This window comes from Vidua chalybeata, chromosome 6, assembly GCF_026979565.1.
Source record: "Vidua chalybeata isolate OUT-0048 chromosome 6, bVidCha1 merged haplotype, whole genome shotgun sequence".
Taxonomy (NCBI): Eukaryota; Metazoa; Chordata; class Aves; order Passeriformes; family Viduidae; genus Vidua; species Vidua chalybeata.
The window spans coordinates 38,941,008-38,968,916 of NC_071535.1; the positions used below are offsets into that span (position 1 = coordinate 38,941,008).

At 42.6% G+C, this 27,909-nt stretch overlaps 3 protein-coding genes across 15 annotated transcripts in view; 1 reads left to right on the plus strand and 2 right to left on the minus strand.

Moving 5' to 3' along the window:
* Window positions 1–1,155: 1,155 nt before the first annotated feature.
* On the minus strand, window positions 1,156–4,332 carry HARBI1 (harbinger transposase derived 1). 5 transcript variants are annotated; one of them, XM_053946266.1, is made up of 3 exons: window positions 4,276–4,332; window positions 2,478–3,209; window positions 1,156–1,933 (listed from the first exon to the last, which is right to left on the minus strand). In XM_053946266.1, exons 2-3 carry the CDS (start codon window positions 3,145–3,147, stop codon window positions 1,557–1,559), a joined length of 1,047 nt encoding a protein of 348 aa, XP_053802241.1. In that variant the 5' UTR covers window positions 3,148–3,209; window positions 4,276–4,332; the 3' UTR covers window positions 1,156–1,556. The 5 variants fall into 5 exon arrangements, with proteins under 5 accessions (XP_053802241.1, XP_053802238.1, XP_053802240.1 ...); XM_053946263.1 differs by having other exon boundaries at window positions 4,245–4,319; XM_053946265.1 differs by lacking the exon at window positions 4,276–4,332 and adding an exon at window positions 3,947–4,022.
* On the plus strand, window positions 3,865–27,906 carry ATG13 (autophagy related 13). 9 transcript variants are annotated; one of them, XM_053946254.1, is made up of 20 exons: window positions 3,865–4,153; window positions 4,813–4,931; window positions 5,478–5,519; window positions 9,620–9,701; window positions 10,543–10,623; window positions 11,255–11,374; window positions 11,878–11,924; window positions 12,480–12,620; window positions 13,678–13,718; window positions 14,258–14,354; window positions 14,702–14,800; window positions 15,516–15,606; window positions 17,934–18,032; window positions 19,170–19,280; window positions 20,388–20,521; window positions 21,737–21,854; window positions 22,577–22,654; window positions 22,959–23,075; window positions 23,543–23,671; window positions 24,879–27,906. In XM_053946254.1, the coding sequence occupies exons 4-20, from the start codon at window positions 9,633–9,635 to the stop codon at window positions 24,954–24,956; spliced, it is 1,650 nt and encodes a 549-aa protein (XP_053802229.1). In that variant the 5' UTR covers window positions 3,865–4,153; window positions 4,813–4,931; window positions 5,478–5,519; window positions 9,620–9,632; the 3' UTR covers window positions 24,957–27,906. The 9 variants fall into 9 exon arrangements, with proteins under 9 accessions (XP_053802229.1, XP_053802230.1, XP_053802228.1 ...); XM_053946255.1 differs by lacking the exon at window positions 5,478–5,519; XM_053946253.1 differs by lacking the exons at window positions 4,813–4,931; window positions 5,478–5,519.
* ARHGAP1 (Rho GTPase activating protein 1) overlaps window positions 21,006–27,909 on the minus strand; it is a 35,017-nt gene continuing 28,113 nt past the window's right edge. The window contains exon 14 of the transcript XR_008431579.1: window positions 21,006–21,236. The gene's annotated coding sequence lies outside the window, so the exon portion shown is untranslated. The remainder of the gene's footprint in view (window positions 21,237–27,909) is intronic.

Genomic DNA, 27,909 nt, shown 5'->3' on the forward strand with positions numbered 1-27,909 from the left:
TAGTGAACAGTATTTTTAGCACAGACTCAGATGTGATTATGAGCCATCAGGCACCATATACGGCAGCAACTCTTACCTTTAAAATGCTTTTTTTAGAAAACAATGCTTGTCTGCTTTTTCCTAGGTAAAAGGAGCAGGAGTTTTGCTGCAGTGACCAACAGTAGTTCTTGTATAACACCTTGCATAAAGAAAACTGAATTACATCTGAGATCTTTGTACATAATATTTTACAGCCCTCATTGAGGCTTCTGAAAATGATTTGTTGACACATCATCAAGCATGCTTGGCTTTCTGTGAGATAGTAAGTGCTTACTGCCACTGCAAACCTGGCAGAGTGTATCTAACCCTGCATCTCCACCCTGCACTGCAAAACGTGTCCCATACTCTTGTATTCATCAAATGTGGGCCATGATCCAGGCTCGCTTCCTCTAAAAGGACAGATGAACAATGCCAGGCAGTGTCACTGCTACTTTAAGTAGTTACAGTTTTGTAGTTTTCTGCATTCCCTACCACTTTTGTTACATTTACTGCCCAGTAAACAATAAAATCTAAGAAACAAAATTTTCTTAGACTGCTGTCATGAGATCCTTGGAAACACTTGTGCCTTTTAGAAAGAGAACATTTCCAGGAAACTGCCCAGCCTTGTGCCAGCAACAACTGCGTGCATCAGTCATCTTGTTCCACTGAAGAAGTAGATTGCCAGCATTGCTAAAGCAGCCTTTCCACACCTCTGCTTTGATCTAAAAGGAGAAATTTTGCAATCGGTTCAATTTCTGTGACCCAGTCAGTCCTTGGTGTTTCTTTTACAGCAGCCAAGAAGACAACCAGTTTCCTGCTGCAGGAGAAAAGCAGCCTCACCTCCACTAGCCTATTTCCTGATGTCTGTGAAGTACCCGACAGAGTCACCATAGCTTAACATCTTCTCCAGCCTGTTTGGGAAAGAAGGAATGTTCAATCCTTTTAGATCTGTGCAAGCACTAGTGTGTGCCCAGCAAAATGCCAGACCCTCCCAGAACACAGCTGCCAGCTTTCAGAGAAATCACTGGGGTTTGTGAGATGTGCAAAACGGCAAAATGGTGCTGAGCAAGAATTTATACCTGCAAGCAAAAATATAAATGTTTGCTTTGCTGCTCATGAATTCATAGTAGAAAGGAGCTCATGTGAAAATTTAATTTGTGCAAAATATTGTTTAAAAAAATTAATCATAAGTGTTTTGAGTTACACAGTGGAATAGAATCATTGCTTTGTAAAGCAGTGCAAGGTTTACAGATTTTCCATCACTATAAAAGACAATTTCCCTAATTTTCACACTGTTGTCACTTGTTCTCTAAGTCAAGTGAATGGGGCACCTCTAAGCATCACGACAGCAAAAATGTACCAATTAAACTGAAATCTCTGGAGAGACTGTGAGAAGTTCAGAAATTTGCCCGCAATGAAGAGAGTATATTTCTTCTCATCTCACATCTGCTTAAGTCTTTACAGGCTTAAGGAAGGGGCATATTTGCTCCAGATAACTTTCCAGATGAACTGTTAAAAGCCTTCTCGCTGTCACAACATTAGCTAAAATGAGTAAGTAAAAGTTCCTGACGAACACGACAGGCTTCCGAGTCCACTGATTCCATTTGCTCGTATTCTTCTTCCGATTGTTCCATGTGTCCTGTGGCTGGTGCAGACCACACATCCAGCCCATGTTGCAGGGAGATGTTATGAAGCACGCAGCAGGCCAGAATTATGTGGCTGGACTTCTCTGGAGAATATTGCAGGGTGCCTTTGGAGCCATCGAGGCAGCGGAACCGCGAACGAATGGTTCTGAACGTGCGCTCAATGATGTTGTGAGTGGCGGAATGGGCCATGTTGTAGCGGTACTCTGCAGGCGTCTCGGGAATGTGCAGAGGGGTCATCAACCATGTCCGGAGCAAGAAGGAGCTGTCACCTGTTAGCAGTGGAAAGGAGCAGGACAGGTTACACACCTACAGTTAGCCACAGTTTTAGCCTGGTCTTCTGGTACAGCAGATACAGAATAAGTTCTTCCTCTGGCTAAAAGAAACAGTAAAGGAAGAAGTAACTCTGGTTCACAAATGTGACAAAGTAAAGGCATTCAGTTTTACACAAGATTTTCCACAGAAGAGTTTTAAGAGAATTAATCTACTGCATAAAATAGGGGAAAACAGTTGGACTAGGGTAGTACCTAGAATTAAAAATTGCATAATTCAGCATGGAAAGGTGTAGAATACTGAAAGAAAGCTATTAACAGAATGAATGAGGATTAATATATACAATAATCAGACTGTATAAAACACAGATTAGAAGTTACTGTTCTAAGCTTCCGAGATAAGGGTTGTCCAAACTGAGTCATAAATCTCAAAGCAATTTGCAGGAAAGCAATTTAAAGTAAACATATCACTTGTGCCCAGAGGTTCTCAGTAAGGAGACAATATAGACTTTCTATTGAAAACAAGGATAAAAAATTGACTTACCAAGTAGCCAGCCATCTTTATGTAGCTCAGTTTCAAACTGGCTTGTGAGGGCTGCCTGCTCTAACACCGTGCAGTCAGGCAGGCTGCCTGGCCAGTGTGTTTCAGCACTAAGGAGGACTCCTCTGGAATCACACACCATGAGGCAGTTCAGGGAATGGAGACCTTTTCGGTTCACATAGGACAGGTCTTCAGCATTGGGCGCTTTGATTGCCACGTGGGTGCAGTCAACCACCCCCAGCACTCCCGGCATTCCTGCCAGCCCATAAAAGTCATCCTTCAGGGTCTGTAGAGTAGCTTCATCTTTAGGAAAGCAAATGAACTGTGAGGCTCTTTCCACCAGTGCCTCGGTTACATTGGCAACACAGCGGCTCATCGAGGCTTGGCTAATGCCAATAGCATCCCCCATGCGAGTCTGAAAGGAGCCAGAGGTATAGAAACCCAACGCAGCAAGTATTTGCGTCTCTGGACTGATGGCCCTGGACCGCTGTGTAGGGCGTGAGAGAGTGGCTCCCAGGAGATCCACCAGGTAGCAAATGAACTGTCGGGGAAAGCCGTATGTGGATACTAGATACTCATCCGTGACATCCTCCAGCTTGAAGCGATCCAAAGTCCTGTGTCCGCGGCCATAGAGCAAGAGGTCGCAGTCAAGAACCGCGATAGGTACGGCCATGGCTGACGGCCAGGGGCGTCCCCTGGGGCTCCACTCTGACAGGGCTTTCCCAGAGGCTTCACCTGCATAAAGCAAGAGAATACTCAGAACAGTTGTTACTGGTGAGCTTTTCAGACTCGGTTACCATTTTCCTTTCAGTCTGATCATCCAGCAAACCTTTTTACTTTTCTTCTTCTGCTTTTAAATACACCGGCAGCCAGCTGGGCTCACCGCGGAGCCGACAACTCTGCCTGGCACTGACAGGAATTTACCTCCTGTGGCGGACAGGGAGCTGGAGCCGTCCCCAGTCACCGCCGCCTGGGCACGGCAGACACGAGCCGCGGGGAGCCCCGCGGGCGGTCTCGCAGCCCCGGCGGGCGCTGCCCTTGCCGGACGCCCCGGACCCCACGGGCCGCCAGACCTCCGGCGGAGTCGTCCCAGCCCTTACCGGCCCCGCAGCCGCTCCCAGGCGGTCCCCGCCGGTCCAGCCCCACATTCGCCGCGATAGATTCGCCACAGGCAGGGGCTACCGGCGGGAGCGGCGCCGGGCGCTGCCCCGCTTTTCTCCGTCTCCGCGACCTCCCGCCCCCCCCCCAAGACTGCGGGCTCAGCGCGCCGCGGACGGGCGGGGAGTGGCGGCTGCATGCAGAAAGTGCCGCTGCGAACATTCAGGCACCTCCCTTCTTCCCTCCCTTCCTCCTTCCTTCCTTCCCCCCCCCCGCCCGCAGCGGATGAAAACAAACAGCGGCGATGGCGGCGGCGCGGCACAGCCCGCGGCTCTGAGGGCAGCGGCAGCCCCGGCCCGGCCCCGGCCGCGCACCCCCGCCGGCGCTGACACTCGCGGCGAAACCTCCGGGCCGGGAACGAGGAGGAGGAGGGTCGCCGGCCGGAGCCCCGGGGCGGCTTCGGGGCCGCGGGGCTCTCCCCGTGTCCGGTCGGGGCGCGGAGGAGGCGCCGGAGCGCGGCGGCGAAGCGGGCCCCGCACGGGATGAGCCGCCGCGCCGCCAGCACTGCCGGCCCCGCGCAGGTACCGCGGGCCCCCGCAGGGCAGGGCTGGGAGCTCCGCGAGCCTGCAGGAGGCCCTTCCAGGGGAGGGGGCTGTGACGTGGGTCTTAAACCTTTGGCTACGGCTTCGCGTCTCCGCTTTACTTTGCTTCGCTGCTCGCGGGGATCGGTCGGTTCCCGACAGCCGCGTGTCGGCTGCGATTCGTTTTCCTAACGACTGGTGGCTGTCAGTGGAGCCTGGGAAAGATGTGGCCCGTTGTAATCTCAGCAAGTCATTTAAAATCAAAATGCTTCAGAGCCTGTTGGAAATAGTAGACTCTGAGACCCCATGCTTCATTATATAGTCTTTTATAGTCTTCCTGTGAGATGCGAGTTTGTGGTATGCTGGGAAAGAGCAGAGGTTTACAGGTGGTCGTATCTTTCTTTCCTGTCGGAAGTGTGGCGCTTAGGGCACAGTCAAAATCGTTCCCGTGGATTCGGTGGGAGCAGATATGCCTTCCACGTCAGTGGACAGGTAGAAAAGGGACTTTTTGAACTAAGTGTACAAACTGCCTACTTACAAATCCCAAAAGCGATGTGACTAGGCACATACCAAGGGGGAAAAACACAGCAAATTACTGCCTTAGCTGAAAATTAGTTGGCTATCCAAATAAAGTTTAGAGCATCTCCAAATTATTGCAGGAGTGGCCTGACCTGGAGGACCCTTCCTTCTTGTGGCAAGAAATAAGTCTTTCAGATGAGCAAGGCTATCTGTAGATGTCCAGACGGATCACACAGGATCACTTTATTTTGCTTAAATGGTATTGTATAATATTAACATTTCTGAACATGTGTTCATACAATAGTTGATAGGTGGGGATTGTGTTGGTGATTACAGTGCAGGGTATGTAGAAGCAGATTCTGGTTTAGTCTGTATACTTTGGCTTGACAAACAAACTGAGAGGATGGACCTTTGGACTGATACCAATTTTAGACCTTAGGGAAGTACAGAATGTAACTGCTGGTCAACAGGAATTACTTAATTTTGTTTCTAAGTCAGTGGAGCTGGCAGTGCTGGCTTTAGTAAAGTATTTACTAAGCTGCAGAGTCATTTATTGGTTATAAAGTGAATCTGTTTCCTGATCAGGAGGAAAAATTACCTCTTTATCAGTCAGAACCTGAGCATACAGTGAACTACAGAGCCTTTCATTACATCAGAGTGTTTATATTATGTGAAACAGTTTTTCTGCTATTGAATGTATTCTATTCTGCTATAGAATTTAATCTTCTCTTTAAAAAAATCCATAAACATTAAAGAATGAGAGTGTCACACCTTAAAACTTAAACTGTTTGCTACTTCTCTATAGGTTTCTGACTAATCTACTAAGAAGGCAAAATGGAGATTAATTGTAAGTAATTGTAGGATACTGGAGTTTGACTTGTAGGCCCAGTCTTGAAACAGAGCACTATGTTTATGAAGATCTTTATATAGTTGCTTATTAGTGTGCTCAAAATACCTGCTTGCAGTGAAGCTTCTTGTTCATTGAAGGGAGGATGTGTTTTAGGCACTCTTAAAAGCTTCAAAAACTTCCATGTGCTTCTTGTTTACTGCATGGTTCAACAAGGCTTTTCTGAGCTTCTCATAGGACATCCTTGGAGATTGGATTTGGTCCTGTATTAAAAAAGAAGTTCTGGAAGAGTGGTATAGGCAAGGAGTGCAGTCTGGGGTGCACAGTCAGGTAACCAGGAACAAACATCTGGGATGAGAGCTGTCCATAGCCCTCTCCTTACAGCTACACCCACTCTGGTTTCTTCCCTCTTGTCTTTTCAATTTCACTCTAGGATAAGAACCATGAATAATTATTTTGCATTGATGAATGTCTGTTTGAAAAGAAAGCAAGATAACTTTTTAAGTTGTAGTAGCCATGGCTCAGAGAGAAATATAGGAGATGATGGAAGCAGCCTCTATCTGCTTTCCCCAGCAGCAATAATAGTGCCTGGTATGTATCAGGTGCTTCTGCTCTTTTCCTGTTTCTATAGGTGTCAGAGAGATATAGTGGCTCAATTCCCAGGAATGGAACACATGGTGTAATGCTGGTGATGCCAGGTGTTCCCGTGCACCTGTTGTGTGCCGGGTTACGGGTGTCTGCCGGCAGCCTCAGCGAGGCTGCTCTCGGCTGGGAGCACGGAGCAGGGCTTGGAGCACGGCGTGCCTGTCGCTGTAGTTCTCTCGGCTCTGCCGAGGCATTAAGGGGAGGGCTCTTGCAGTTCCTTGCATCATGCAAACAGCGCCATCACCTTATGCTGATGTGTCCTTCTCAGAGAGGGAGGGTATAAATAGCAGTAGGGCATATAAGGCACAACACTTAGATGTTAAACTGTTGAATAAAATCTGTCCCCACCTTGGGAGAAGGAATAAGGATTTAGTCAAGAGAGCCACATGTGGCAGTTGTCCTTTGAACAGCCTGTTTCTGATGTTTCTGTTCACAGTAAAGTGAAGACAAAAGCATATAAATAAAAGCAATAGATAAAAACGGATGTTGCAGGAAGTGGGAGACAAAGCAAAAAGCCATATGGACAAGATGTTTGTTGTATCATGTGCTGGCAAATATATCAGTTTACTTAAGGGATTACCTGGTTGAGGGGAAATCAGTCATATGTATTTTTCTAACTTAGACCAAAGGTTATTTACTTCTCGTTGTTATTCAGTGTAAAATGAGCCAGCGTTTTCCTTGAGTTAAGCATAGGCCTTTGCAGTAGCACTTAAGGAGTGCTGGCATTGCAACCTACTGGACATTAGAAGTTGATTGAGTTTGGTGGAACTAAGTTTAAAGAATTTCCTTCCTGTTCAGGTCAGCTGTGGCAGCTAACTTGAGAGTACCAAAGAATTTTTGTAAATAAAAAGTTTGCCATAATTCTAGCTTCATCTTAACTCTTACCAACACTTACTCTAAAGCTGAACACTGTTCTAAGCCTTAGAAGGTCTCAGGCAATCACCAGAGGTCCCCCTACAAAAATGAGGAGATGATGGCTATCAGATGAGAGCCCTTAGACATTTCAGGAGCTAAGTTCCAAAGTCCCAGTTTTCCCATTAAATTACTTATTCCTTTCCAGGAAACCTTGCCTGATACTTTCTGCTCTACTTTGGACTCTAGTGGGTTAACTTGCTGGCATTTGGAGCTTGAGAGGTAACATTATCAATCTCCAAATGTCTGATGAATGTTACAGGTAATTTCAGATCTTCCAGGAAGAATCCCAGTTCTGCTGCAGCAGGGCAGAACCATGAGGCTCTTATTTTTTGAACCCTCTGGTAGCTGTTTCTCTCATCTAGAGATATTTGGGTCATTAGAATGAATTCCCGTACTGCACATAGAGCCATGCTGATGATCATCTTTGTTTCCTAACAGACCAGTGAGCCTAACACCTTCCATTTGTTCCCAAGTATCTTAAATAGTTGATACCAGAACTTTTTTTCCAACCTCAAAAAGCAAATGTGGGTGCTTTATTTGACAGCTCTCCCACAATATCAGGATATATACTTCCTTGCATCTTTCTGCAGGGGTTACATATCACTTTTCACATTAAAACCCAGTATGATTTTTTTTTTAGTATTTAAATGTCAGCATTGTATTCGCTGAGAAAACCATTTTTTTAATGCAGTATTTTATTGCCTATATCAGCCAGGTTTGTCAAAGATCTGAGACCTCCTCAGCCCTTACAGTGCTGTACTTAATTAAGTCAAAATAATAATAACAGGTTGTTCTTGCCTGGAGTTTTGTTTGTTTGGGGGGATTTGTGGTTTTTTTGTAGTGGTACATGTATGTACTAAAGGGTTGGGGTTTTTTAATTAATTTTGAGTACTTCATCAAGCACTAAATGCTGACTTCCTTTTGCATCCCCCACAGTGGAAAGGGTCTGTAATCTGTCTAGTGGAGGTAGATGCAGGGAAAGAAGGGATAATGGTTTTTATAATAAGGTTAAAATACCCAAAGGATAATTTGAAAATGCACCTGATGTTGAATCACTTTTGTTGTTAGTTCTCAATTTAAATTATAATTTATAATGAGAACAGTACAGCTTAAGAAGATGTAGTATGAATGTAGCCTAGGAACTTCCAACTATATCGTATGTCCAGCTTTCTTTTTATAGAGTCATTCAGAAAGCAGCACTGTTCTCTATAAGATGCTCTGTAAAGTGCAGTACTCTTATCTTGCAGCCCTTTTTGATTGATGCTCCTAAAGCATTGGGCTTTACTGTCATTAAGTGCGATATTTTAAATAGAAGTACTGCATGTGCATGGTCATGAAAGATTCTGTAATTTTTGTGTGTACAGGGCTATTGGCCCTTTTCCCCTGCAAGCTTTAATTTGCATAAACAGCATACCTTGCTGTAAGTTCAGTCTTTGCTTAATGATTGAACACTGAATAACGTTGTGCCCAGCAGCTGCTCGTGCTCCCTGACCTCAGCTTGCCAGCATTCCGGCGAGGAGCAGCACGTTCCGTAAATACGGGACGTCTGACAAGCTGCTTCAGGCTGATTAGCTGTCTCAAAGCTGCAGCAGGGGTTAAGAGTGAATTAATACTTTGAAGGCTTACAAGCAAAAACTACAACGAATGCTGCTAATTAAGGCGTTCCTCCCCAATGGTCTCTATATGATTATTAACTTACATGTGAAGAAGCTGAGAGACAGAAGAATTGTGATTTATCCCAGGCCATGTGACATGATGGTGACAAAAATAGGATTAGTGCTTTGCCCTGCCCTGCTTCAGACGCTGTGCACGTTTATTGTGTTCCTAGAAACAATTGTATTTTGAAAAACAAGGCAGTGTCAATGTAAAGCTAAGTATTTAATATCAGAGCTTTCAAGAGAAGTGAACAGAGGATTTTGGTCTATTTGTTGTCAAAAATGTGTCTTTTCAGTAGGTTGTAGATAAATTTTGTAGCTGTATAGTTTTACTGCAAGTACTATTTGTTGAAAGTAAAGAAGCAGTGTAGCCTGTTCCAGCAATGGTTTATTATATAGATTTCTGCTGAAATACCACTGAAATACTGTTCTAAGAGTTTCAGGCTTAAGAAAACAATTTGGCTTGGTTTTGACCGGTGCTCATAGCCAAAGATACATTATTTTTGAAGCAGACACCTTCATATTTGATTGTTAGCTTGGCATAGAATGCAGTCATTGTGGTGTTGGGTTGTTCTGGATTTTGTTTGTTTGTTTAGCTTTTTAAAATTAAGCTAGCAAAATTGAAGAACTTGTACTGAGTTTTAATTGTGGGCCTTCTTTGGTTTTTATAATTTTTTTGATCTTTGCACTGACCAGATAAACTATTGATGCACATTTATACCTGACACTCATATACCAAAGTTTTTAGCATGTTCAGATTTTGACAGGTAGAGCGCTTTGGTACTTAAAATTTCTTTTGAGGTGGCCTCTCATGGCAAAAATATTTTGAAATCTAAACAGAAAGCTGGAAGAAGACTTCATTCCCAGACCTGTGCTATATTTCAGATTGCCATATGCAATGGACACTGATCTCAGTTCCCAGGACAGGAAGGACCTGGACAAGTTCATCAAATTTTTTGCTTTAAAGGTAATTTTTCTCCTTTGGACAAATGCCTCTTCTTCCTTGTTTAAAAAACCCCACAAAACAAATGACCTACTTTGTGTGGCTAGAGTAACAAGATTGAGGTTTGGGTTTGTTGTTGTTTTGCTGAAGAACAAAGCAAGAAAAGGTGATGTCAAATTTAGGAGATTACTGAGAACAACTAGAAAAATATGTTTTCCCCTTTTTTCTCCCCTCAAATCCTCTTCCATCCTCCAGAAACGTCTTGCTTTAGAATCAGTTGTACGTACTTCACACCTCTCTCAGCTTTGGGTTTCTAGCAGCATGTCTAACCACCAGCTGTTAGGTAGTTTATTCTGCTGGACTCTACTCTTTCAGCTTATCTAAATTTTTATATTGCATCCAAAACCAATAATACCATAATGTTCTTTTGAATAATGTTGATATGTAATTATAAAATTTGGCCTCACTTCATACATAGGTGCAAGTAGATAATCTGACAATGGCTTTGGTCTAAATGTACAGATTCATTTGGCTTTAGTTTAGTTGTCCAGGCTTGGGATATTTTTATAAATTTTTCTGAATTTTCTATTGAAAACTGCAAATCCTGATTGCAAAATTGACTTTATCTCTTAATGTTGTTACAGAGAAAGGTCAGCCTAAAATTATTTTCTTCCTGAAATATATTCACCTGTTACATGTAATAATTTAAATTGATTAGAACTGAAGAACAGTGTAGCAAACTCTACTTCTCTACATCATGGTCAGCCCTTTCATTTTTTTCACTTGGAGCTTGTGTAGCTCAGGCTCTGAATTGAGGGCTGTGCAGAGCCCAGAACATTACTGTGTCCTTTTCTTTCTATTCCAGACAGTACAAGTAATTGTCCAGGCCCGACTTGGAGAGAAAATCTGTACCCGCTCATCATCCTCCCCAACAGGTTCTGACTGGGTAAGGTCATATTTTTTAAAGCAACTCCATGACACTGTGTGTGTGCTGAGAACACCACGTGATTATTACAGTCTTGTGCAGACAATAATAATTATTCATAGAGTAGGTACTATATTTAGTTATGTTTATTGGTGATGCTGTGGAGTGTTGGTGGTTGTTGTTCACATGCAACAAATCACTGCGGACTCTGACAGGCTGATGAGGGGAAAGAGAAATGATGCCTCTCAGCTACTCCTGCCAGCTAAGGCACATTTCCAAGATCTGCTTGGGGGTGGGGTGATGAGTTTTTATCTGTCAGAAGTTTGCTACTCAGCAATTCAGGACGTTTTAGTAATGGGCTTTATTAAAAGTGAAAATACTCAAGATACTCTGTGGGTGAAGATAGGACTGAAGCGAGGGAAAAGGAGCATATTTTTTATAGCAGGATTAAGAAAAACATGTGAATTAGCAGCCAAGGGAATCTTTGTAAATATGAAAAGCTTGAACCCAGCTGGGAATTTTCTGTTTCATAAATATTTCAGTGGACACTGACCTAGTATGTTATATATGGGTCTGTGAGCCTGTCTGAAATGTGTCATCAGACAGTTTTTCAAAGAAATAAAAAAATGGAACCATCTCTTTGATTCTGCAGTTCAATTTAGCAATCAAAGATATACCAGAGGTTACTCATGAAGCAAAGAAAGCCCTGGCAGGACAGCTGCCTGCTGTTGGACGGTCTATGTGCGTGGAGATTTCCCTCAAAACCTCAGAGGTGAGAACTGAGACAAAACAGGTTTTTTGTTTGTGGGTTTTTTTGCCTAAATCTTAAGTCAACTACCAGAGCTCCTGCCCTTTAATCCAAGACAATATGAGGATATCTAAATTTTATTAAGTTAGGTGATATGCTAATGAAAAGAAGTGCATTGTTTAACAGAAGCAATTCACTGCAGAAATCCGAGGCTAAATGCACAAATGACACAGCAGAAAAATCTAAATTTCTTAAGAAACTAATTTTAAGAAAATTAAATTCTTAAATTTTAAGAATCTAATTTCTTACTCCATTAAGAACTTAGGCATTCTGAGGGAGGTATTCTCTCAGGTGATATAATTGTGCAGGGACACTTCCAGTGCACCTTTTTCTATCATTGCATCACAAGAAAGTGGGAACCAGGAGTCAAATCATTGAGAGGTGTGGCCATTGCTGATCACTAATGAGATTTGAAAAGGTCTGTGTTCTGAAATGATCCTTTGTTTGCCATCTTTTCTCTGATCTAGGGGGACTCCATGGAGCTGGAAATTTGGTGTCTAGAAATGAATGAGAAGTAAGTACATTCTTTGTTTGTAGCTCTTAGCTGATGCATTGGGTAAATCCATGGTGATCAATGAGCACATACTGGCTGTGTGGCCAGGAGCACTTCAGAGGGAACTCCCCTCTTTGTCTAGAGCAGTAGTCAATCTGTTTTAACACCAATGTCAAGAAAGTAAACTAGTAATTTAATTCCTTCTTCATTCTTCCATTACAACTAGTAGATTTCCTCAGATACAAGAATTCATAGTCTCAGTAATGACAAATGTTTTTCATATTGAAAAGATGTCTCTGTTTAGTAGAAGGCTGCATGGCATTTTTCAGCAATTTGTTCTACAGCAGGTGGCTAGGTTGAAGCAGGACTCCTAGCTGGTTGGTCAGTACAGGTAGCCACACTGGGGCTTTATTTATCATTTTATCATTGGCAATAAATTTAAACAATTGGCCCAGAGTAATTTTTATTTTAAATAAAATAAATAAAAGCAACTGCAAACCAAAACAAACAAGAATCCCAAACCCAGACAACTTAGTTGTAAACAAAAGACTAATTTTTTTCCTTTATGTGCTCTAGGTGTGACAAAGAAATCAAAGTTTCATACACTGTATACAACAGGCTGTCTCTACTGCTGAAGTCTTTGCTTGCTATAACCAGAGTAACTCCAGCCTACAGACTCTCTAGGAAACAAGGCCATGAATATGTAATATTGTACAGGTAAAGCAAAAATTTCCCATTTGAAATGCAAACAGGAGAGACTCTAGACTTGCACAGTGTAGCTGCAAATGTAGTTAAAGAGGGATGAGTAATAATAAAATCAAATTATTTGTACAGAAGTACTACTGATCAGTGAAAGAAGAAAACTTCGGTCTATGTATCACCTTATACCCTTTACTTGAGCCATTGAAAGAAAAGCTAAGCACAGGCTGTGAAGTGTTTGCCTGCCATGTTAGGAACAGATTCTACATGCAATCCCTTAAATTGCTTAGTAGCATCCAATTGTTTGGTGTCTGGCTTGTGTTTGATAAATGCCTCTCTACATTGCACGTAACTGCAATGTGTACTTTTGCAGCATAGATTCAGACTCTGTCCTGTTACTCCATTTTAAAGATGCATCCTCAATTCCATGTCCTGTAGTTTTTGCAGTTTACTCATACAAATACTGGGTTTCAACTCTGTTTAGCCTGTGAGTCTGACTGGCTTGTAGTTCATAGTTATCTTCCAGACTCTGTTTTTGGCTGTGAGAAAAGTCTTTGACATGTTTGCGTAGCTAATTTATAAGACTGTAAATTTCAGGTTTGTTAACATTTGCACAGCTGAGAACTCAAAAAGAAATTCTGGCCATTTTCACATTTTTGCCTCCATTGCTGACTTGGCATGTACTTAAGAGCAGGTCTCTTTACAGCACAGTTAATCTTTTATGTTGTGTGATGAGCATTAGGTTTTAGACTCAGACCTATCTGTGAAGTTTGTATCACTTGACATTTTTGCTCTGAACTGTAGACTTAACCAGAGAGGCTTAAAAAATTAAAGAGAAATTTCTGATTGGACTACCATTTTCTCTTTCTCCTTCTTTTCATGACCTGTTCTTTTTCTGGAGCAGCTGTAAGGTTTTTTGAGATGAGCATTCCAGCCATTTATTTTGGGCATTTTTTTCCTGAAGAGGAAAAGTAGTTCCAGCCTTACAACTCCCAAAATTAAGTAAGGAATAAGGATATGTATAGCATTATGTCCCAACTGGATCTAACAGCTTTTCTTTTTCCTTTTCCTTCAGGATATATTTTGGTGAAGTCCAGCTGAGTGGCTTGGGAGAAGGTATGATTAGACAACAGATAAGCAAGATCAGAACTGTGTTTCATTCTGACTGCCTTTTGGCTACTATTCCCAAGTACCATAAGGAAAATTAGTCTGAAGCTTACATATGCTTTTTGTCTGGTTCTGCCAGTGCAGCCTTGTGTCACAAGGTGACAAGTTTAATGGTGGTACTTGGACAAAGTCTTGGGTGACTGCCATTTTGACTCTAGTGATACAGAACTGAAATAAGAATATGGAATTATGTTGATAAAGGGACAGGACTGGTAAAGGAGATCATAATCTACTGAGGAACAAGAAGGACTTCAGAGCAATATTTTAGACCAAGAAGCCAGGAAGCAACATCAGAAGCCTTGCAAGTGAAGCCTACCAGCAAAGCAACCCAGTGCTGCTGTTTTGTTATGGGTTCTATGTGTGTTTTTGGGGTTCAGATTGCAAGAGATAATGGTAACAGTACTGAAATAAGATAATGTAACCTCAGAATAAAAAAGTATGGCACGTAAATAATCTGTGAAACTGATAATTATTCCTTAACTTTACAGGTTTCCAGACAGTCCGTGTTGGGACAGTGGGTACCCCAGTGGGCACCATCACTTTGTCTTGTGCCTACAGAATCAACCTTGCTTTCATGTCAACCAGGTGAGAAAATGTGATCATGCCAGAAACTGTTTCACAATAATTTACTGTTAAACCCCTCATGTTCTGAGCCCCCAAATCTTTCCCTTCTGCTTATCCTTTCCTGCTGAGATTCTCTTTCATGAAGAACGCTCTCTCTCTCGCTTAAGCCTTGCAGCAAGGGGAGTATTTGGGTAGCCCTGAGCCAGGCTCTAGAACTCCAAATTGTTGATGCATGCCTGGAGTCACAGGACTAAATTGTAAAGATGCTCTGGTCCCATTAGCAGGCAGAAGGGTTTTCTGTGAGGGCACCATGAATTGGGAAGAGTAGAGAGAAAAAGCCAGTAACACCATTGCTTGTTGCCTTGCAGGCAGTTTGAGAGGACCCCTCCTATCATGGGGATTATAATTGATCACTTTGTGGACCGTCCCTATCCCAGCTCTTCACCCATGCATCCCTGCAATTACAGGTGAGGAAATACTGAGTGGGAGTCATGGGCCATGGTAAAGGCATCCATTATGCCCAAGTACAGAGCCTTTTCCACTATTTGTTGACAGCATGGGAAGGGACACTGGAGAATTAGTGTCAGTCATATTGGCATAGTTAAATATGTGATGAAAGGTGACATTTTCCTCCTCACATTGAGATGGCTGAGTGCAGCAAGCCCCAGTATTTTCCGAAATTCTTCACAGAAGCACTTGGACACAAAGGATGTTTAATCTTGGCTGCCTTCAGGAATTTGAAAGTGTAATGGTTAATCCTGATGCAGAACTACATGTGTAGATGCATGCATCCCTGCATATTTCCACTGGGGAAGAACAGTTCAATTTCTCCTTGGAGATGAGGGGTTTGCCCTCTCTAAAATGAATGTGAGGGCATTCAAGTTTGGACCAGTGATGTTGTTTGACAGTGGTTGTGTAAACACCAGAGCCAGCAGCACTAGCTGGTATAACAAAAGCTTTAGTTAGAAACACCTGTTATTTTACATGGGCAAGAAGACAAAGACCTGAGGAAAACGGATGTTTTTCCTCAGATCTGGCAAGCAGATGAGAGCCCTTCATAATTCTCCTTTCAACTACACCCAAATACTCTCAACCTCCCTGCAGTGTTTGTCCCAATGTGTTTTACTATTTGTTTTAAGGAATATTTCCAGTTAGAAAACTTGTCTTTTCTTGCTGCTTTAGAGCTGGTGAGGACAATGGTGCAGTATACCCCTCAGTAGAAGATTCCCAAGAAGTGTGTACCACATCTTTTTCCACCTCTCCTCCATCTCAGGTAAGAGAAACCAGGCTCTTTTTACTTCTAGATAGAACAATTGCTGTAAGAATAGTTTGCATATTCCTACATCAGCTATTGTACAAACAGAAATCCTCCTGCTGCTAATTGAAATGTAATGTGTAGGTTATTTATGTCATTACATTCTTGAGTAAAATCTATTGAAATTAGATACTAATTTCAACAAAATTCCAGGGGTCCAGAAAGACTGAATTACTGAGAAGGATTAAAAGAGCCTATTCCTGTAACTGGGCTGAGGTGTGCTTGAAGAGAACAGCAGCAAACTTACACCTTTACACATTTGCATACCAATACTGCAGGAGGAGGAATTCAAGACATTGATGCCAGGCAGCTTAAGTAGGAGTAACAGACTGAAACTGAGAAAGAAACACTGAAATACCAGGAAAATGCTAGAAAAAGACATAAAAAAGACAAAAGCTGTATTTATTGGACCATCTAAAATTAGTTGGGGCAGCAAGAATAAGTATTGGCAAAAAATTGCCCATGCAAATTTCATTTAAGTTTCAATTTTAAAATAAATGGCTAATGCTTTCCTTTTGAGTATAAAACCCCAGAAACTCCCAAATTCTTTTACTGTTTTACATGTCTGACTCCACAGTTCTGTATTTTGAAGACAGCCAGAGTTGCAGTTGTCCTATTGCTTTAAATATTCAGGATTGCCCTGCCTTGTTGTCCAGCCAAGCAGATGGCTCTACTGACCTTTAAAGACAATCTAAAGACTCTAAATCTCTTTCACTGTCAATGTGAAACATAGAATGAAGTATAATTGGAATGCTGTTCAAAACTGGAAGAATTTGCTATGGGTCTTTCTGCTGCTTCAGAGGAATTAATATGCCTGGTTTAGCAGAATGTATTCTGCTATATGAACGAGCTAGAAATGAGCTTCTCTTAGGTGACCAGGCATCAGGCAATGTTGAACTAATTAGCCAGCACTCACAGTAAGTCTGATGGAATAAAGCTTTTCTTATTCTGCAATACACAGTTCAGGAAATGAGTTTGTGACTGAGTTGTGTCCTGCATTTTCCTAAAGTGGGGTAAATACAAAAGATTTCGTAAGGAAATTTCCACTGACTTGCTTGTGCCAGTGTTACTTAACAGTAGTAGTGTATGTAACTACATTGAAGTTGACATTTCCCCAGGGGTCGTGAAGCTTTAGTGTCACTGAGGGGGGAAAAGCTTTATGAAACCACTTGAACCCTGAGGATTCACATTAAGTATGAGCCTACATCCTTGCTTTTTCTGTGGCTCATAGTTGCCATATGCAGTGCCCTTATTTGTAAAGCAACTGCCAGTCTTTGTTACCACAGTTAGAATTGTAAAGCTGCCTTGGCAGAGTGAACTTTAAATTAAAGGGAAAGAAGAAGGTATTTTTTTTCTCTAGCTTTCTACATGTCCTGTCCAGGTTAATGACTAGGAAAATACTAGGAACTGTCTGGTTTTTGTAGACAAATTGTATGAATCTCTACCTGCCTTCTCAGCAAAAGTGAGGCCTAACCTGTGTGATACAAGGAAATAGTTGTCACCTTCTTTGTGAGCTTGCATGTCTGTGTATGTGTGTTGTGAAGCAGCCCAAAATTCAGGAGAGTCTGACCATGCGTAATACCCAGAAATGAAGCTGAAGCCTTTCCTCAAACTGAAAACCATTGCTAGGAAAATGACTGTGTGAGAGGAGGTATGGGACTGAACCAGGTTTGGATTGCCCTTTTTGCATTAGCACCCTCTGTGAGACTGTACTTCTGGAGTTTTGCTCCTGTTGATAGAGCTCCTGCTTCACATCAGTGTGTTTGAATTGCACTGTAGTCTGGGTCCCCGTTATTCTAAGGGTACAGCACAGACCTGCCAAGATAGGATCCCTCAGAAAGCTGGAGGATAGGGAGTATGGATGGATGGAGAGTGCTGAAATACAAGTCATTTGTAAATTAAAAAAAAGAAGAAGTACTTGACTTTTTCTGGCATCTGCTCAGCTTTTTTGCTAATTCGCTGGTACCAATTATAATTAACTGTGGAACAGAGTCTCTGGCAGTTACTTTCTGGCAGGGTTTACTGGAGTCTAAAATACTACCTGTGTTCAGTGGTTCATTCAGACTGAAAAACAGTCACTTCTTTACAAAATGAATGTGCTTCTGGCAATACTGAGACTTCTGCTCTCTGTGTAGGTGTGGCTGCTGCAGCCAAAACCTCTTCACTAGCATTCAGTTCATCCAACTCTTCATAATTCCTCTCTGAAGTCCTTCTCTCTCTCTTTCTCTCTCCCCTCTCATTCTCTCTTTTCCTTGTTTCCTCTGTTTGTCTGTATCTGTGCACAGTGTGTTTTTACTGTCACAAAGGCACATTTTCAGACCCCTCCTCCTGTGGTGACGGACACCTTGAAGGTCCCAGTGATGGGGCTGGCCTTTTCCCATCAAGTGAGTTGTCAATAGAATATGCTGTACATGGCCAGAATATGAGTTCTGGCATGACAAAACTAATACAGGAAAATACAAATTTGACAATGTGGAGTGTTTGTTGGGCATGGAAAAGACTGGTGAACCCACAATGAGCCAGACACTTTACTGAGACTGGCTTCTTAAATGCCTTTGCAGATGAAGGTCTCTCAAAGACAGGACAAGCACCCCTAAAAAATACAACAGCTGTCAAGGATTGTTCCTGAAAGACACAAGTAGTAAGGCACAATTCTGAGTGTTTTCTGTTAACAGCCCATGTCTCTAGAACCCGTATAGTCATTAGAGCTCCACTTAGCCCAATTAGCCTCATGTGACTCAAACTGCTTTTCCTCATTTTCATCCCTGTAAAGGACATCAGCTTTGGTGCTGCTGGAGCTCACACTGAGCTCTGGAAGAAATACTCCTCTTCAGGTCAGGCAAGTCAAAACAGGAAAGTTTTAGCTAACCTGACTAGGTAGATTTCTGCCTGGGATATATAAGGAATTTCTCCTGGGTTTCACTGCTTCCAACACTTAATTCCTAAAGCAATCTCACAAGGGTTAGATTCCCAGTTCTCTTTATCTGGCACATTTATGGGACCATATATTCTTTCACTGAAGCTATTTGAACTGGAAGATGAGATATTTAATTTGCAATGGAAGTAGGTTCAAACAGTTGATAATGGAAGTTGTTTTGGGATAAAAAAAAATAAAAATATTAACTCTTCAGTAAGTTCACAATGGCATTAATGTAACCCACCTCACCAGTATTTGAAGTAGGCCTGTAGAGCAGAGCTTCCTTGAGACTGGATGTCAGCCATACCTTGCACAGCCTCCTCCTACATGTGTAGGAAGCCAATCTTGTTTTCCTGTCAAGGCTCAGACTTAGTCCCCTGGACTACTGTCAAGTAGTCCTCATAGCAGTAAGAATTTTTTAGAACAATAACCTACATTATTGATTCCATTGAAAATCTAGCATCCTTCTGCCAGCCTGAAATGCTGTGCCTCTGACTTTTCCTGTTCCTTCTTCAGTGGCTGGTAATTATTCAGGCTGTGGGACATTCCCCTTCCCTTTCCTCTCTCCTCTCCCTTTCCCCTTGTTTTTTCTCTTCTTTCTTAGCTTTCCAGCTCTCGTCTTTCCTATCAGCCTGCTGCCCTGGGAGTTGGATCAGCTGACATGGGGTATCCTGTCCTCTTTGCTGGTGGCTTGAATGCTGCACACCCTCACCAGGTACTTGTAGAGAGTAGAACCAGCGTGGCTGGTATTGCAGCCGTTTGTGTCACTTGTACACCTGAGAGAGGCATTGAAACTAGTGCATGCATTGGTGTCCTGTCTGTCAGGAATGGAAAGAATGTAAATACAGAGAAAGCACAACTTCCACAGGAGTTGGGAACTGGCTCCTCAGCATCCCTGAATTTACTGGGGTACGGCATCATGTGGAAAAATTATGCCAAGAGAGCAGGCACCTGACCTGTTTGCCTGCACCAGCTTGTAACTGATTCCAAACATTGCCTGTCTTACAGAGCTGCTGCCCCTGTAGCTGTCCAAGCACAGTTCTGTAGGCTAGACATAGGATACGCTGGCAGTTCATATTGACATAGTTATATCGGTTCATCAGACAAATAAGCCAAGTTGACAGAAGTCTTTTTCTTCTTGAGATATTAGTGTTACACCAGTTTTGCTGACACAATGTTACTAAAATAAAATAATTTCAGTTGGAATGGTTTTACAGTGAGCATCTAATCCAACATCCAGTTCAGGGCTGGCCAAGTTAAAGCCTGGTATTAAGGCAATTGTCCAAATGCCTCTTAAAAACTGACAGCTTGGGGCATTGACCGCCTCCCTCGGAAGAGAACACTGTTCCAGTTTTTGACGACCCTCTCTCCAAATAAATGTGTTCTAATGTCCAGTCTAAGCCTGGTGGAGCTTCAAACCACTCCAATGCAGTCTATCACTGGATCCCAGGAAGAAATCAGCATCCCCCTCTCCACTTCCCCTTCTCTTAAAGCTGTAGGGAGCCATGGGGTTGTAGCAAGAGGATGTAAGTTTTTTTTCCTCCATTCTTCCCCATGAAGCTGAGGACTTACAGCCAGAGAACTCTGCAGTGTAAAGCAGGCCTGAAGTGGAGAGTAGAGTAGAAAGAGAGTAAAAAGTGAGTTCGTATTGTGGTAATACACTGCTACATGACATCTCTCTGAGGCTTATAGGGGCTATAGCCCAGTCATATGCCAAAAGCCCCACAACTTATGCCCAGTATGATAGAATCTACTTTGTATTGCACTGTGGTTTTGGTTTGATTTTGAGATTTCTTAACTTGACTGTTCCTTTCTATCTCAGTTGATTGGTCCAGGCAAAGAAGGGGGAGTTCCCCCAGTTCCTAGCCAGCCTGCACATGGCACTCAAGCTGACCAAGAGAGGATGTGCACCCCACTGGATGGAGTCCATTACTCAGCAGTTACTCCTTCTAGCAGGTAGGTTGGTTTTAGATGATCCACCACTTCTGCTAACCCACTTATAAGCCTATTAAGATAAAACGTTTTATTTCCCCTTTTTTATCTATTGTTTGTAGCATAACTATTGTCTTTTCATCCCTCAAATCAACTTATAGATTTCTCTGACTGGGGCTTTTTCAGCCTTTCTCCAAACAATGATCTTGCCCCTCTATTTAAACCTCCTAGTCTATGTAATATCCTTCTTCTATGTAATATATCTTCTTCTATGTCAACTTTATTATCAATTTTATAATTTTTTCAATCTTTCTGCTGGTTTTGCTGATTGTAAAACAAGATGCAATAAGTTCAAAAATTAGTCTTAAATTCTCTAGAGACTTAATATGCATTGTTACCAAAGCCAGTTGTAGTTACCATAAATCTGTTCGCCATTTTAGTAATAAACTTTAGGCATAAAGTTATTTAAAAGGAAACAATGCAACCTCAAACTCTCCTAAATCAACTCCCTCACACTAATTAAATACTTCTGGTTTTTTGATCACCATATTTATTTCTTGAGAAATCTCTCTTGGGGTCACATAGTTGTGAGTCACAGAGATTTTGCTCTGGGGAAACCAAAGCTCAGTTGCACTAGCACTTTCCTGGGTATTCTTGAACAGTAATCCTCTTCAGTCCTTTCTAGGTAATCCTCTTTCTATGGGACAAAGCTATTTTTTTGTTTTAAAGTTCTGAATACCTGGTAGGAAAAAAAACCAAAACAAATAGGTCATGGAAGTACCTAATAGCCATGGAGTGAATTAATCATACTGAGAGTGGCTGTTGTCATGTACCAGATCTGCTGCATTGGTGAACTGACTGACAGATATAATGGGAGATCTCTCACCTCCTGAGAGATCTGTGACTACTGTGTTACTGAAAAAATAGTAGTGATGGACAGGAATTGCTGTGAACACACACAAGTTAAATGCCCATTTCCCAGAAGAAAAGCCTATTTCAGCAACTTTATATTCAATGAAATAGTTTTTGTCCAGCTTTAAACAAAAATCTGATTCCACAAGTGTCCACTTTCCTTTTGTGCTCCTGACTGAGGAGGGAGGTATGATACAAGGACAGATTTCTGTTGTCCTTCTTCCAATACTAGGAGTAAATCAAGAAGAATGAAGGAGTCTCATAAAAACGTTATTTATCTACCCTGTTTGTGTCAGGAGGCACTAATTATGTATTTTCCTCCCCCAGTGAGGACACAGAAACAGTATCCAACAGCAGTGAAGGAAAGTGTGGCTCCCCACAAGACCTTTTAGAGACCATCTTTATCCGGAAGGTGGGAGCTTTTGTCAACAAACCCATTAACCAGGTAACAAGCAGTAGATCTTCTCAGAGAGCACCATAATACCTCTCTTTTCCTATCTGTTCATACATAGAGGAGCAAAAAGCACCCCAATGCCAGGGCAACCTCAGAGGCTGAGAGTGCATATTTCTGCCTGCTGCATTTCCCTGCAAGGTTTTGCCAAGGTGTATTTTGTTTTTCATAAAATTCTTTTGGGATGTGACAGCCATTGACTTTACTCCGCTTTGCCAACACCCTATTTCAGAATAGAAGACTTGATACTCCACTTGGATCTCACAATGATCTGCCACTACCACAGGTCCATAAACTATGAAAGGTGGTAGCAAGCCTCCCTTCCTTGAAGGAACATGCTGTAAACCAGTTCATCACTAGAAGCAAGCATTTAAGTTCAGCTAGGGCAGTTTAGAGATTAGTTCCTAGGGCTGCAGTTCTAGGCCTTTTGGATGAAGGAATGAGAATTGTTTCAATTTGTAGCAGTTATTAATCCTTGCCTATATTATACAAACTATGTATAGAAGCAATCCCACCTCAAGGTATGTGTCTGCATTCGGCCAACTGAGTATCATCTCTGTATTTCATGCCTTTTAAATGAGGTGGTCAGCCTCCTGCCTAACTGCTGATGTGATTTTGGGCTGTTTTTAGTTGGCCTTACAAAGATGTTCAATATCCTTTTCTGTGCCGGGTAAGCAGAACATCTTAGTGAAATTCTGTTTGCTAAATCTCCTCAGGTGACCATGGCCAACTTAGACATTCCTTTTGCCATGTTTGCTCCCAAGAATGTTGAGCTGGAAGATAACGACCCCATGGTAAGACTCTTCCAGAGGTATACGTGCCTTCTCAGCATCCCTTAAGCGAACATCCATGCTATTCTCTGCCTTGAATACACTTTGGTTTTGGAGAAAATAACTAGTTATTCAGATTTGTTTCATTTCAAGAAGTCTCCCGTGTTGAATCTTGGGCTCTCTAGACATGCAAATAACAGCATGTGTTTGCTGCCCCTGCTCTAGTTAATGTTAATTGTCCAACCTCCTAACTGCCCCCACACTGCCAAAGCACACAGACAGACATGACTGTAAGATCAGTACTCACTGTCTTTGATTTCTTGGGCAGGTCAATCCTCCTGAATCCCCAGAAACGGAATCTCCTCTACAAGGCAGCTTACACTCAGAAGGCTCCAGTGGCAGCAGCACAGGGAACACCCATGATGACTTTGTTATGATCGACTTTGTAAGTGCCCTCATCAGAGCTCTTATACCTGCACCTTAGGTGGGCTTCACGTGCTAGTGTGATGGCAAATGATGTCAGAGTACTTTTCAGTGGGAGTGGAAAAGACACATCATTCACAGTACCACACTCTAGGGTGTGACAGTTCCAGAACTGCAAAGACACTGGTACTAGGAATCAACAGCTACAAATTAAATACCATTTCAGTTCTCTACTAACATCTGAGCTTGGCATCCTCTCTCTTAGCATCTAGAGGAGCCAGATTCCAAAGAAATGTTCTCTTCCAACTGCTCAAGTGCTATTGTGATATCAAGTGATATTGGCTGTTCTTCAGTTATTTAATATGCATTATTGCAGCAAAAGTTGTAATGCCAAGATGTTTACTGACAGCAAGCAACGCCTTTACCTGAGATTATAACAAAAGGGAAGCCAATGTCTCTGGGAATTAACAACAGTATCTTTGATTGTAGAAACCAGCATTTTCAAAAGATGACATTCTTCCAATGGATCTGGGGACATTTTACCGTGAATTTCAGAACCCCCCTCAACTCAGCAGCCTCTCCATTGACATTGGAGCACAGTCCATGGCAGAGGATTTGGTACGGAATCCTGAAATTTCTGTTTGTGAAAATCATATGTACTTTATAATGCTTCTCCTATTCCTAGTTTGAGAAAATTATCTTCATAGAATTGTAGAATAGTTTGGGTTGGAAGGAACTTTTCAAGGTCATTTAGTCCAACTCCTCTGCAATGAGCAGGGATATCTTCAACTAAATCAGGTAGCTCAACCCCATCTAATCTGGCCTTGATTATTTCCATGGATGGGCCACCCACCACCTCTCTGGGCAGCCTGTTATAATTTTTCACCAGCTTCATAAAAAAATTCTCTCTTTTATCTAGTGTGAATCTACTCTTTTTCAATTTAAAACCATTGTCCGTTGTCCTATCACAACAGCTCCTGCTAAAAAGTCTGTTCCCATTTTTCTTAAAGGTCTCTTTTTAGTACTGAAAAGCCAAAATAAGGTTTCCTCAAAGCATTCTCATCTTCAGGTTGAATCACCCCAAGTCTCTCAGCCTGTCTTAACAGGAGAGGTGCTCCAGCCCTCTGATCATTTTTGTGGCCCTCCTCTGGACCCACTCTACCAGGCCCCATGTCTTTCCTATACTTTTCAGAAGAGACCCTGCCCAAAGGTCGTCCATCACTAATATATTCCAAATAAATGCAGATTTGTTTCTGGCACACCTGAGCCTCTGAAACAAGTGTGTTTGTCTTGAAGCTGAAGGCTGCTGCAGCATGCTTGCTTTGGGTCATTGAAACCCCCCAAACTAATCCTGCCTCCGGGGTGTCTCACTTGGTGGCAAACCAGGCCTGACTTTGCAGCCTGAGCAGAGCTGGCATTCTGGTGTGGCTGGTGAGTCACAGCTGGGTGAGTGCTCTATTAGGCTCTCTGGCATTGTGCCATACTGTGGAGAAAAATGAAAACCAGAGAGCAGCAAGTGACTTGATGAAGGCAATGATGTGAGTGGGTTATTGTGCTGCAGCTGGTGGGGATTGCACAAGGTGAGACCCCAGTGCACCTCCTGTTCCTGCAGGACAAACAGACTCTGGGCAGAGTGCCCTGCTCAGGGTCACTTGCTAGATGCTGCCAGAGGGCTCCTGCTTTTGTGCACGTAGAAAGGTGAGCTCAGAGCATTGGTGAAGGATTGCATGATTCAGAAACAGATTTTTTTTTTTCCTAGTGCATTTAAAATTTCCTTCTGTCTGCTGTGAATGAGCCCTGATCTGCATCTTTCCTTGCCTTCCAGGACTCGTTACCAGAGAAGCTGGCAGTCCATGAGAAAAACGTCAAAGAATTTGATGCTTTTGTGGAAACCTTGCAGTGAAGCTGTTTCCCAGTTCTGCTGCAGCAATTCTTCCTCCTCAAGCCATGCCAGAGATGACATCAACAAATATCTCTATTGCCCCTGCTCTGCCTTTTGTTCACATCGACTAGTTCCTTCCATCAAGTGAGCTTTCTTTTCTCTCTTCAATGACAGATACGGCTCAACTGCTGATTCTCCTCAACTTTTCCATCATGTAGTTCTGGACCGCTTTTCCTGCTCACAGTCAGTTTTAAGACTTCAGTAGGGACACAGGAAATCAAACTCCAGTGTATGAGAACTTACTTTCTCTTCAGTCTGTGTTCTGTATGGAGGGGCTTTGTGGAAAGTTGCCATATGCTTCCTCCAAGGGTCCTATGGTGTAATTTCCCTAGGTAGAGCTTCTTGCTAACAGACTTCTTCCTGCAGTCTCTGATCCTGTTAGAGGATAGAAAGCTTTGGCTTATTTCCAGGGTCTGTGAGTTCAGCAAATTCGACTGTTTGAAGTCCAGGACATCCATTCCACAGAACTGGGCATTTCATCCTGACTTCAGAGTGCGTGCTTGGAGCACAGGGAGAGACATCAGCTTTGGGACCTGCATAATCCAAGTTACCTTTGTTTTCCTGGTTCTAAAGAATTGGGTCTCTACACAGTGCAAGGCCCTCTGTTAGGTGGCTGATAAGCAGGAGTGAAACTACAGGAATGCTTTCCAAATTTCCTTCCCAAGTGCACTGACACTTGGCCATGCTGAGTTTAACAGTGTTGACTGTTGGCAAGCCTGCATGTAGCAGCTGTGATGATGCTCAATTCATAGTCTCTGCTTCTGAAACATAACTGTAAATACTAGGAATCCTATTTCTTTAGGGTTATGTAACTAGGAGTCTTAGTCCAAGATTTTTTCCTCTAATCCTTGCAAGCCTTCCTGCTTTATGGTTAATAGATTATCTTAATAATTAAAAATATTTATTGCTTTTAAAGAAACCTATATTTAAAAGATGTTCTGTTTTCATGTTATAGTGCGGGTCATTCTGTCCTGATCACTGCAGAGAGCAAGTGTGCCATGGAACCCTAGCCAGTGAGGCTAGTTTCTCTTTGCAGGAAAATATCCAAGATATTTATTTTCTCAGACAGACTTGATTAATATTATACTCTGTTTTGGGGACTATGTGTCCATTACATCCAGTCAAGGTTCACTGATACAATGAAATGCACACATCAGTGGAATGGAGGGGCAGGGACTTGGTAAAAAGCTGTTTTTCTGATAGGCATGGATGAATTTGCAGTGTTCTTTGGCCAGTCAGAAGGCAGCTTCTTTAAAGAAGCACACTTTTTTGGGAAGCTTATGGTACTTTTTAATCAGCTGGCTTTTTAGTAGCTGAAATTTTATTTTTGTAATAATCAAGCCATCGACAGTGTGACTGGCTGGCATTGCTCTATGGGTGATTTGGCTGTTGCATGTCTTCTGCCTCATGTAAGGATGGGAGGAGAAACAGTGACACTAAACACAAACTTGGAAAAGGTGGGTTTTCTTGTGGTTCTGTCTCCTCCTGCCCCATGTAACTAGAGTGAGCAACTGCAAGACCCCTTACTGTCCAAAACCACTTATTTTCCTCCTTGTTTCTTTTAAGTGGAGTTGTGTTGCTTGAGTACTGAGAAACCATCTTCATTTCCTCAGAGTGGCTGAGTAACCAACCTTCTAGTTGGTGCGTGGCAGCTTCAGCTTAGCTGCATTCTTTGTTGGAAGAGATTGCCTGCAGCCGATGGGGGAACCCCAGCTCCACTCTGGAACACTATTTCTGTGCCACTGCTGGAGCAAGGAGCCAAATTCAGAACAGAGCTTACTGTAAGGCCAGAGCAATGCAATGCTTTGAACTTTATGAGAATTTTTGTTGAGAGATGTGTTTGGTGGGAGGCCTTGTAAGTTCTAAAACTCCAGGTAAGAGCTTCATTGAAGGAAAATTACCCACCAGAACCTTTTTATTTTACTCAACTGATTCAATTTCTTAGCAACCTCACATGGAAATTGCTTTGTCCATGCGAAGTAAGATACACAAACATTTAAGAAAGGTTCCAAAATGAAACAGTTTATAACAAGACTTCAGTTACATGGGCTGTAACAAATTCTTGATACCCATCCAAGAGCCACCTTGTTTCAGAGGTGGAAAGGGTCGCAGAAGGGTGCAGGAACACAAGGAATTAATGGATCAACTGCCTCTCACCTGTGCTCAGGAAACTGGTTTGCCACTTTGTAGGAAGTTAACTCACAGACAGCTGGTTGTCATCTTTAGTCTCTAAAGTGATACGATCTGGGCTGCAGAGTAGCAGAGATGAGGCAAAGGGCTGGTTCACACCGTATGAATAGAGAATAGTTGAGGTTAAACATTATCTAGCCAGCACTCCTGCTGTGCTCTTCTGCTAACAAGCTATGGAGCTGGCAGGGAGCACTGCCATTCCTGTTAATCCCACCCAGGATGTCAGGGCTTGTACTTGTGCTCCTTTATTGATGGAGTTCCTAACGTGGCTACAGCTCTCACATCTCATAAGGCAGAATGGCACTGTGGCACATTCTCTTCCAAAGGCTGGAAAATCATCTATATAAGCTGCTAGTGTTGAGCTGGATGGCCATAGCAATAAGAGATTCTCCAGGGCTGAGTTACCTGCCTCTTCTCTAGACAGTCCTCAGTTTCAAAACACAGTTGCTGCATCTAGGCTCTGAGTTCCCTGACCACTGCACAAATGCTCTGCTTCAGTAAAGACTTAGCTGCTGCTGTGGCCTGCCACAGATTGTGTTATGAAGGCTGTTTATTTTAGCAGCTCTCTGCTCGGCTCAATATTAAGGACAGTATCCATGTAGCTGCTGATTTACAGATACTTTGGGTGGAGGGGAAGGTTCCTCAAGTGTATTGTTTTGGAAAGTCTCCGGTGTACTTCCAAGTATTCAAAGAATTTCCAATAAAACTTTTGTGTAAACAACAC

Coding starts and splice junctions, on each gene's coding strand:
- HARBI1 (XM_053946262.1), bottom strand. CDS start 3,794: ATGTTCGCAGCGGCACTTTCTGCATGCAGCCGCCACTCCCCGCCCGTC. Junction 3,210..3,574: donor TGGGAGCGGCTGCGGGGCCG/GTAAGGGCTGGG, acceptor TGCTTTATGCAG/GTGAAGCCTCTGGGAAAGCC. Junction 1,934..2,477: donor TAAAGATGGCTGGCTACTTG/GTAAGTCAATTT, acceptor CACTGCTAACAG/GTGACAGCTCCTTCTTGCTC.
- ATG13 (XM_053946254.1), top strand. CDS start 9,633: ATGGACACTGATCTCAGTTCCCAGGACAGGAAGGACCTGGACAAGTTC. Junction 14,801..15,515: donor ATGCATCCCTGCAATTACAG/GTGAGGAAATAC, acceptor TTGCTGCTTTAG/AGCTGGTGAGGACAATGGTG. Junction 22,655..22,958: donor TGGAAGATAACGACCCCATG/GTAAGACTCTTC, acceptor TTTCTTGGGCAG/GTCAATCCTCCTGAATCCCC.